The sequence below is a fragment of the Cloeon dipterum genome, chromosome X, assembly GCF_949628265.1.
Source record: "Cloeon dipterum chromosome X, ieCloDipt1.1, whole genome shotgun sequence".
Classification (NCBI taxonomy): Eukaryota; Metazoa; Arthropoda; class Insecta; order Ephemeroptera; family Baetidae; genus Cloeon; species Cloeon dipterum.
In genome coordinates, this window is record NC_088790.1 from 10,402,157 (window position 1) to 10,411,729 (window position 9,573).

The 9,573-nt window shown below is 41.0% G+C and overlaps 3 protein-coding genes across 5 annotated transcripts; 1 reads left to right on the forward strand and 2 right to left on the reverse strand.

Annotated features, from left to right (window-relative positions):
- Positions 1-37: 37 nt before the first annotated feature.
- On the reverse strand, positions 38-4,856 carry LOC135945673 (ATP-binding cassette sub-family F member 2). 3 transcript variants are annotated; one of them, XM_065493497.1, is made up of 12 exons: positions 4,676-4,856; positions 4,304-4,522; positions 4,030-4,236; positions 3,661-3,849; positions 3,217-3,484; positions 2,602-2,704; positions 2,250-2,539; positions 1,828-1,954; positions 1,462-1,653; positions 1,009-1,212; positions 720-829; positions 38-180 (listed from the first exon to the last, which is right to left on the reverse strand). In XM_065493497.1, exons 2-12 carry the CDS (start codon positions 4,452-4,454, stop codon positions 111-113), a joined length of 1,911 nt encoding a protein of 636 aa, XP_065349569.1. In that variant the 5' UTR covers positions 4,455-4,522; positions 4,676-4,856; the 3' UTR covers positions 38-110. The 3 variants fall into 3 exon arrangements, with proteins under 3 accessions (XP_065349569.1, XP_065349570.1, XP_065349571.1); XM_065493498.1 differs by lacking the exon at positions 38-180 and adding an exon at positions 290-651 and having other exon boundaries at positions 4,676-4,855; XM_065493499.1 differs by lacking the exon at positions 38-180 and adding an exon at positions 290-633 and having other exon boundaries at positions 4,676-4,854.
- A 253-nt stretch (positions 4,857-5,109) lies between these two features.
- ICA69 (islet cell autoantigen 1-like protein) lies at positions 5,110-7,826 on the forward strand. Its single transcript, XM_065493502.1, has 7 exons — positions 5,110-5,270; positions 5,405-5,664; positions 5,726-6,241; positions 6,296-6,422; positions 6,474-6,601; positions 7,007-7,266; positions 7,323-7,826. Exons 1-7 carry the CDS (start codon positions 5,257-5,259, stop codon positions 7,461-7,463), a joined length of 1,446 nt encoding a protein of 481 aa, XP_065349574.1. The 5' UTR covers positions 5,110-5,256; the 3' UTR covers positions 7,464-7,826.
- Positions 7,815-9,561, reverse strand: LOC135945677 (leucine-rich repeat-containing protein 59-like). The gene is made up of 6 exons (XM_065493503.1): positions 9,419-9,561; positions 9,220-9,335; positions 8,946-9,134; positions 8,669-8,885; positions 8,427-8,615; positions 7,815-8,364 (listed from the first exon to the last, which is right to left on the reverse strand). The coding sequence occupies exons 2-6, from the start codon at positions 9,292-9,294 to the stop codon at positions 8,006-8,008; spliced, it is 1,029 nt and encodes a 342-aa protein (XP_065349575.1). The 5' UTR covers positions 9,295-9,335; positions 9,419-9,561; the 3' UTR covers positions 7,815-8,005.
- Between the last annotated feature and the right edge of the window lie 12 nt (positions 9,562-9,573).

Genomic DNA, 9,573 nt, shown 5'->3' on the forward strand with positions numbered 1-9,573 from the left:
TTGTTACTTAAAATCCGGGAATGAATACTTCACTATCTAAGCTATCTTAAAATGATGATTATATTTATTTAACAGTAGCATCCACATAATTAGAATGATTAGTTGCTCTCTTAAAGCTGTGAAGATTTCACGATTGCAATTGAACTTGCAGCAGCACCAACATCATCTTGACCATCTAACCTTTTGAGAGAAATTCAAACAATCATTTTCATAATTTGATAAGGCAAGGTCCTTAGAGCACACAGCAAATTTCAATCGTAATTAAGGATCGCACAAACAAAAGACATGGTTTGAATGCACAAAATCAGGATAGCTTTTTTATTAAATAGAACAGACATGGATTTAACTGTTAAACTGTAATGATCACAATAACTTATATCCTTAACTCGTGAGGATTGACTTAGGTGTCTTTTAAGTCATCGTACAAGCAAGAAAACTAACTGAAGCTTGGGTTGGTGATCAGGGTGCAAAAAATTTCCATGCACTTTGGTGTCAAGTTAAACAAGAGTGAAAATTGTTTACACTTGCAATCAATAAATAAATTGAAGTGTGTGGTCAAGCAATATTAGTTCAAAATTTATTGTGTACGTAGCGACGGCTGCTCGAGGCAATCACCACTTCTTCTGGTTGGACCTGGTTTTGGAAGACACACTGGTTAGTCAGGCAGTTATAGTTAGTGGCAAACAAAAAGGGGGAAACGCTCAACACAGGCTACTTACTTAGCTTCAGCTTTGGTGATCTTGTCTTTAAGATGGCTCTTGTAAGTAAGAATGTCGCCTTGCCATTTGGTTACGGTTTCGTTTTCGCACACCCAAATTTCCTCAGCCACCTATTGGAGACAAAACCAAAATTAAAGACCATACATAGACAGCAAAATTATTCATGGGTGCAAAAAACTAATACATCAGAAGAAAATACAGCCATTAAGTTTTGTCATTGAAAATCAAACGGTAATTGTTTTCATCATGGTTTAATTTTGAACTGAGAAATTTCCTTGAAAACACCCACCTGATTGATGAGCCTGAAGTCGTGGCTAACCAGCACCATGCCGCCTTCAAATTCACTGATAGCTTCAGCAAGGGCGTCGATCGTCTCCATGTCCAAGTGGTTGGTAGGTTCGTCCAGCAGAAGCAAATGCGGTGCCTGCCACGCGAGGTAAGCAAACACGACTCTGCACCTCTGACCGTCACTCAGCTGTCGGATTGGGCAAACCTGGCAACAATTTTATAAAGCTTTAATTTCTTGCCAAGTTCAAAAGAATATAAAGGCGTGGAAACTACTGTCGCAATTTAAATGTTCTATTTTATTATTATCAGTGGCATTGATCATTCTAGGCTAGAACTAAAACCTTAATATAAAATGGAGACATGTATTTGGCAAACCACAGTAAAAACCATAGTAATTTAAGTTAGGCATTCATTTTGTGGTGAATTGAAATTTAATTAGACTTTGTCGGTATACCTGCTGCCTGCCTGTCAGTCCATAGCGACCAATAATTTTGCGCATTTCCTCTTTCTCCTTAATGTCAGGGAAAGACTTCATCATGTACTCCAATGGCGAAACGTCCAAGTCGAGCAACTCGTGCAAGTGTTGGTGGTACCTTGCGATTCTCAAATGAGAATTCTTGCGAATCATTCCTTCAGTCGGAATCAGCTAAGAGAGAAAATAATCGTCAGACATCACGAAACAAAGGTATAATATTATATTTAAGGAAATCTGATATCAGACAACAAATATCACCAAATAAATTCTGTCAAGAGGTGTCAGTGCATTGAGCAATCATCATTAAAATAAAGAGTTTTAACAAAAAGAGGATGGTGAACTCACATCTCCGTAGAGTAGCTTAAGCAATGTACTTTTTCCGGCTCCGTTTGGCCCGACCAGGGCCAGTCTAGTGTCCAAGTCGATACCAAATTCAAGGTTCTTATAAATTAAGGGTCCGTCATCCTTGTACCTGGAATCAATCGATGAGAGTTACAGCATGTACGTAAGGGCATCTTGGGAATATAGTTGATGGTAATAAATGGGACCGTTAGATTAACTATTTGTATGAATATCAGTAGCGAATGAGACTATCATTAATTATTGTGAAGCATCATGCTATTTAATTAATTGAAACCTGGAGCTGAAAAAAGTATGCAGAACAATTTCAATGCCACCAAATCAGGAATGTGTACTAGACACAAATTCCAATATAATATTTTGTAATTTGGAATGGGTTAAAAAACGAGAATAAAAACCTTTCTTACCTGAAGCTGACATTCTGCACCATGATGACGGGGGGCGGAATGGTGCCGCACGACGGGAAGAAGAAACTGACACACTTGTCACTGGACACTTTCTCAGTCAGACCCTGTGCCACCATCTTAGCCAGCGTTTTCTCCTTGCTCTGCGCTTGACGAGCAAGTTTGGCGCTGCCGTGACCGAAACGAGCAATGTAGTTCTTCATATGCGCGATCTGATCCTGCTCCCAGTTGTATTGCTTCATCTGGTTCTCCAGCAACTCCAGACGCGTTTTGATGAAAGCATCATAGTTACCCTGGATATTTGGAAAATGACGCCGTGTAGAATGAATAGCATTCAAGCAAAACGTTCACTTACAGTGTAGTATTTAAGCCTCTTCTTATCCAAGTGGACAATGTTGGTGCAGACACCGTTCAAGAAATCTTGCGAGTGCGAAATAACCACCAAAATGCGCTTGTAACTGTAAAATGAAGAGACAGATTATAGATTGAACCATCTGGAAGTAAGATTTCAGAAATTTTACAAAGATAAATCTCATCAATGAAATGTTCTAAGACTCGGAGCAGAGATTATGCACCTTATGAAAATCTAGTAAGGTAAGGAAAGTGGAACTTTGTCAGGATTTATAATGAGCAAAACAATCTGAAGACTTGTCTGACAGGTTAACTCGAGAGAGGCATTTCATTAATTGAGTCATGTTTCTCTTAAATGCCAGCAACGCCACTGCATGAAATCATATTTAGATGTTTCAATGCAGTCGCTCACAGTAAGTAAAATGTTTAAACAATAATGCGATGTTCTACAAATTTGGACAATCCAGTTAACACCCACTAACATCAACAAATAATATATATTTCACCTTCAAAAAGCTTAAAATCTTTTATTAGAAATGAGGTCATGCCTTCTTCCTATTAGTGCATTTAAATAAGATTATAAATTCTAAAATCCACCAATTTGGTGAAGCAATTTTACGTTTTCAGTTCCTCCTCAAGCCACACGCAGGCATCGAGATCCAAGTGGTTGGTGGGCTCATCGAGCAGCAGCAAGTGAGGCTTCACATACAGCGCTCGAGCAAGAGCGATTCTCATTCTCCAGCCACCAGAGAAGTCCTTACATTTCTTCAGTTGCATTTCTCTGGTGAAACCAAGGCCGTGCAAAATGTTGGCGGCTCGCGCTTCGGCTGTGTCAGCGTTCATGTCGTCAAGTCGCTCATAAATGTCCATTAATTGCTCTTGCGCCTCTGCAATGGAATAAAATAAGGGGTAACCAACAGCACAAGGTATAACACGTTAAATTAACCAATTAATTTTAACTTTCAGGAATTACAGCCATTGTTAATATCATTAAAAATCAGACGGTAATTTTTTTCATCATTTAAAATTCAGAGTATAACATGGGGCAATCAATGAGAATTACCTTCATCTTCGCATGCTACAAGTTCTTCGGCAAGTTTCTCTAGTCGGACACGCTCTTCGTCCACTTCCATGACGCATTGAAGGGCGTTTTTCTCAGATGCAGGCATTTCACGGGTTAGGTGGAAAATGTCAATGTGCTCTGGAATAGGCACCTCTCGTTTGCCCAAAACTGCCAGCAATGTACTTTTGCCTAGGAAAACAAAAATGAATCAGTCCAAGCTTTTGTAAAGAACATTTTTGTTTTACAAGTGGTAGACGGTTACAAAGTATTTTGATTAATTTTGGTCCGAAAATTGGATTATATTATTCGTAATTTTGATGGCTTTTATGATTATGGATGTAGTTAAATATTAAGCAATCAACAACTTACCACAACCATTGGCACCCAAAAGACCGTATCTTCGGCCACAGTTGAGTTCCAACATTGTGTCTTGCAGCATTTCACAGCCGTGGAAGGTGATGGAAAAGTTGCTAATCTTGACATCCCTGCTTCTGGGATGCACCGCCAAAGAGCCCGTGCAGGCACGTGCTTCTGCGTTCAGACGCGCGTCGGATTCCAGCTTGGCGCAAAGTGCCTCTGAATAATCGAGATAAATCATAATTAAATGATAAATTTTTAACGATTGTCGTTTTCAGAAACTTACCCTCCGCGCTGAGCTCGACGGGACTGTTTTTGCCGTCGCCGTTGGTTTCTGACGAACCATTCTGGGTCGGCTTCTTGACGCCTCCATTCTGTCGCGCTTTCGCCGCTTCCTTCTTCTTCTGGTCCCTCTTCTTCTTCGCGTCGCTCGGCATGATTGCGCACTGAACGGTATTAGCAACTGGCGGTTTTACGGGAGATCAAGGCCGCGTTCGAGCAGTCTCTGTAAAAGGTGAGATCCGAGCTGTGAAGAGAGTGACACAAAGGAAACCCATTTGATGCATGAGGCACATCGAACGAACTGTTCAGGCGTGATTGACCTCGTGCGAGGAAAAAATGCGATTGCGGGATTTTCGATTTCTGATAAATTTCTCACCTGTAGGCGCTCGAAATGTCGAAATTTCGGTGCGGGATGATACTAACGGTATCCGCAATGAATTTTGCGAGGCTAAACGATACTACCTTCGGATAAATGGGTAAATTTCAGGACTACTTTCTGACTGCTGCAACGCGGCCCATTTATAGATCTCGAAAGGACCACATGATTCTTCCGCTAGAGCGCCAACAAAGGCTTGCTGAGTGCTAAGAGCTTTCTTCACTGAGTTCACTGAATGTGAATGTGACTGACAAGAGAAGATACGAAAGAAGACAAGAATGATTTCATGCAGACGCGCCAAGGCTTAATCTTTATAGTAAAAAGTGCAAAGTATCGAAAATACAAGGAATAAAATGGCTTCTTTGCATATCTCTTATTTTTTTTCTCCGACGAATTGCACCGATTGGACAGGGACAAATCAGGGGTGGGGAAAGACACCAGCTACGCCCCCCTCAGACGTATCAAATTGTTATCATACACAGATGTAGCATAGATTTTGATTGAATTTTATTCGATTCTCCGCACTCTGCAGGCGGCTGAAGAAGAAAATTTGCGGCACTTTGACAGCAGATTTTAGCATAATGAATGGACAAGTGTAAGCATCAACTCAACTCAACACTTTTACCATTGCACTCTGATATTTATCAAATCTTCAATTTTGGTTTAAATGAATCCCACCCAGAAAATTTCAGATAGTATAAAATATTGTATTTTAATTCACATTCGCAGAAATAGGAGAATGCAACATGACTATGGACAGCACAGTAATTTCGATCATCCACTGCTGTCAAATTCGACCCTTTCCAAAATGCAGAAGCAGTTTTGGGTGACAAAGCAAACCGTGTTCAAAAAGCTAGGGAAAAAAGAAGACGAGTGTGTAGTTGCGTCTGACTCGGATCTGGATTCAAAGCTCGAGCTATATCGTTCCATACAGCAAACCTGCTACGACCTGCAGAGGATCATCGAAAGATACCAGGAAAAAACTTGCAGTAATGCCCTCGCTCGCGAGTTCCAATTTGATTGTGCTTAAATTTTCCGTCCTTTTTTCAGATTTATCGCAAGAGGAAAACGCAATGGGCCGCTTTCTCAAGGAGGCCGGAAAACAGGACAAGAGCCAGGCCGGAAAAATGATGATTTTGGTGGGCAAGGCCATGAGCTACACTGGCCAGCAGCGGCTGTCGATTAGGATGCCCTTGCTGCGTCTGCACCAGGAGGTAGACACGTTCCGCCGTCGGGCCATCGAGGACACCAACCATAACATTGTAGCAATGGAGCGGTCGAGAACGGAGTACCGCGCCTCTCTCAACTGGATGAAGGAGGTTTCGCAGCAGCTCGACCCTGACACTAACCGGCAAATGGAAAAATTTCGCAAAGTGCAAACGCAGGTAAGAACGAGCAAGCAGGCCTTCGACAAGCAGAAGATCGTGTGCCTGCAGAAGGTGGACCTGCTGGCCGCTGCTCGGTGCAACATGTTCTCGCACGCCCTCATCACATACCAGTCGTCCTTGCTGAAGTTTGCTGAAATGGCGACCAAAGCGTTTTCCAACGTTGCTAAAAATATCAAAGGTGTGCAAAATGAGCTATCAATTTTGAACCCTTTAACCACAGATGTTCTTTTAGATTACCAGCCCTTTGAATTCAATGTAGTGAAGGAGCTGCGAGATGATTCATTGAAGCTCGCAGATGATACGGACAGAATTACTGAGGAAGTTGGGGAAGAGGCTTGTGAGAAAAAAGATGACGACGAGTAAGTTTTCAGATACTCACAAAGTTGACAAATACAACTTTTGTTTTGCAGACTATTTTTGTTTGGTGATGATTACAAAGACACAAAACCGACCGCTGAAGGAAAGTTAGATTTTGGAAAGGTTGCTTCTAATGACGATGACGATGTTCTCCTTGACATTGGTGGATCATCTGAAAATGGTAAGCATTAGTAGTATTAATTTAACGCTAACCTCCAGTGGTTATTTACTTGAATTAGTTTAAATCATTCTTGGGATTGATCTGATGAGCAATAAAATTCAGAAAGAAAGATCAAAGCTAATTTGCGTACATGTTGTTACTGCGTGACTATTAATTTCGACTAACATTTTCACGTGTGCAATTCAGAACAGGAATCGTAAAGAAATCAAAGAAGCTAAAAGTTAAAATATTTGATTATTTCAAACATTATTTAATTTATACGCAAATGGGGGTGATATTAACTGTCCAATAATTTATCTGGAACAATTCTAAACGACCGGAATATCTGGTCCGTAAATGGGATACTGTCCCAATTTCACCAATTATATAATTTTACTCTGAATATTGTTAACCCTTTCCAACCAGACCAAAGTCCGACAACCACATCCTTGCTGAACGACCTGTTTGCCCCCACAAACTCTGCATCACTAACCGGCTTTGACGCGGAGTGGCAAGCCGCCTTTGGAAAAGAGCCAGAGGCGAGTCTAGACTCACCTCTGCTCTCTGGGATCAACTTTGACGAATACCTTCCCTCCAAAATGCTTGAGAACTGGCAAAAAGATGGCAAGCCTGAGGAACTGGTCCCGCTTTGTCCTCAAAATTCCGGGCCTGATTCCAGCAAAAAAGTGAGTATCCCTCGCTTCATTTTAGGTTGATTTTTTATTTCTGTTTTTTCTTCAAGGACAAGAAACCTGCGCCCAAGAGCAAATCCGGCACTGATTTGTCAGCGTGGTTAAACGTGTTCTCCGAGCTCGATCCGTTGGCAAATCCAGACAGTATGGGAGCAATGCAACTAAGCCGGCCTAGCGGAGACGACTGCTGAAATTCATGTATCCCTTAATATCCTTTAACGGTCAGTTTGGTGATATATTGCTGGTGTGAACGGAGATCTCGACACAATGAACCAAATCCAAGTCGCGTTTTACTACTTTAGTCAAATGACCTGTGTTTATTTTTACTCTAAGTCATTCCAAGCACTTGCATTTTTGTTTGCTAGTCTCAATAGAAGTCAACATTTTATTATTTTTTGTTACGCACGTTTGAAGACAAACTGAATCTTTACTTCAGATAATCTCGTTTATATTTATTTTTATTGTTGTATGTGCCTCTGTGTAAAGTGTTTTCGTCTATGGTACACCTCCATAAATTAATGGTTCTTAAATAAAAAATATGATTCAACATGAAATGATAGTTTTATATTTCATTATAACAAACAGATTCCAAACCAAAAATAGTGCGTAGAGATATGGCGGGAATGAAAAATATTACAAGGAATACATGGAAATAGTAGGAATGCTCCTTAATAAGTAGAATAATCATCAAAATCGAATGTAGCACGATGGAAAGGAAAAGGGAAATTCAGCGTCAGTCTTTTTTTGTCAAGTACTCATTGATCTGAACTTTCATTTCAGCAAAGCCGTCCAAAAATCGCACTTTGAAGTCTTCCAGATAGATTACGAGAGTGCCATCGACAAAGCTGTTGAATCTAGTCAAATTCGCCGCCCAAATTTCCCTGAATTTGGCCACGTAGACCAACAATTTGCTCAAGTAGACCTCAGAGTAGCGCTCAAACTCCACTTGGAACAACTGCAGTTTTTGATTCATTGTGCGGACGTATGGCTGAACCTCAGGTCGTCTGGACAGGAAGAGGCAGGCGATGAAAGCAAACACCAGAAACATGCTCCAAAAAAACCCTCTGATCAGGGACTGGCACAAATAGCCGCCTGTGAACAAAAGACGAAAATTAAGACCAAATTTCAACCAGTGATTCCAAGAAGAAAGTTACGTCTAGGTGTGGACAAATCTTGGGATGAAACAATGTCTGCGTCGGCTCCACCGGTCTTGTCTTCTAGCTCCAGCTCCTTCCACTGGGGTTGCTGTGACTTTGCAGGAGATTCCTTTTTAGTTTTAGCATCAGGGTTTTTGTTACCCTTCTTTTTCTTCTTCTTGTCTTTGTTTGGACCACTTACAGGCTCTGAAACAACCGATTTTAATACACTAGGGTAAAACCTTGAACATTTAAGTTACCAGCGGGTTTGGTGTCCTGACCGCTTACTTTGTCTTCTTCAATGTTTTTGTAGATCTCCTGCATTATAATGACTATGTCTCTCGCACACCTCTTGCAGTCTTCCTTGTCAACACAGGGTCCGGCGATTTTTGCCAGTTGCGGTGTCAGGGGGTTGTCCTTTAAATCTAGCCAACGCAGCTTTTTCAGTTCTTTGAAGCTCAAGGGAAGGCGCTCAATCTGTTTACAGTTGAATTTATTTTTTCTAGAGAAGCTAATAAAAAATAGGCGAAGAAATACATTGTTGCTGTACAGATCAAGGTGTTGCAGGTTGACAAGGAGACCGATATTATCAGGAATCATGGAGAGTTGGTTTTTGCTCAGATCCAGCTCAACAAGAAGGGTCAGCGATGGGGCAAAATCCATCGGCAGCAACTGCAGCTGATTGTTTGAAAGGTCCAGCTTTCGCACTTTGTTCTTGACAGCAACCTATAATGCCATATGTGATAAAAATTATATTACATACGTCTGTATATATATAGTAGAATTCCTTAAAAATGCTCCGACCACATACCACATCTTTCATGGGAACTTCTTCCAGTTGAGACATGCTCAAATCCAGTTCTCCGTCTGTCACTGTGAGAACCATTTTTTCAAGTCGGTAAGGGAAACAGAGAGAGATTGAGAGTGCTGAAATGTGACAAAAAGGCGTTTAAGTCTCAAGTTCCTGATATAAAAATTTTATTGAAAGGCTTTATGTTCAAAATGCCTACTTTAGAGGTGGTGGTTTCCTTTGCCGGCGATGTTGATTTTACTGTTTTCGGAGAGGAGAAAAGTAAAAGTAGACCTGATGACGGTTAAATGACAAGACTCCACGACAACTCTTAGACAACTCCTCACTCCTCCTTCCACTGCGTGTTTTTTAAAT

What these genes read in the sequence shown, in the direction of transcription:
- LOC135945673 (XM_065493497.1), bottom strand. Translation starts at nt 4,454, where the DNA reads ATGCCGAGCGACGCGAAGAAGAAGAGGGACCAGAAGAAGAAGGAAGCG. An exon ending in CTTGAGGAGGAACTGAAAAC is followed by an intron (nt 2,705 to 3,216) that starts GTAAAATTGCTT and finishes TTCATTTTACAG; the next exon opens with TTACAAGCGCATTTTGGTGG. An exon ending in TTAAGCTACTCTACGGAGAT is followed by an intron (nt 1,654 to 1,827) that starts GTGAGTTCACCA and finishes TTTCTCTCTTAG; the next exon opens with CTGATTCCGACTGAAGGAAT.
- ICA69 (XM_065493502.1), top strand. An exon ending in GAGAAAAAAGATGACGACGA is followed by an intron (nt 6,423 to 6,473) that starts GTAAGTTTTCAG and finishes TTTGTTTTGCAG; the next exon opens with ACTATTTTTGTTTGGTGATG. An exon ending in TGGTGGATCATCTGAAAATG is followed by an intron (nt 6,602 to 7,006) that starts GTAAGCATTAGT and finishes CTTTCCAACCAG; the next exon opens with ACCAAAGTCCGACAACCACA.
- LOC135945677 (XM_065493503.1), bottom strand. Translation starts at nt 9,294, where the DNA reads ATGGTTCTCACAGTGACAGACGGAGAACTGGATTTGAGCATGTCTCAA. An exon ending in AAGTTCCCATGAAAGATGTG is followed by an intron (nt 9,135 to 9,219) that starts GTATGTGGTCGG and finishes ATGGCATTATAG; the next exon opens with GTTGCTGTCAAGAACAAAGT. An exon ending in TCAGGACACCAAACCCGCTG is followed by an intron (nt 8,616 to 8,668) that starts GTAACTTAAATG and finishes CGGTTGTTTCAG; the next exon opens with AGCCTGTAAGTGGTCCAAAC.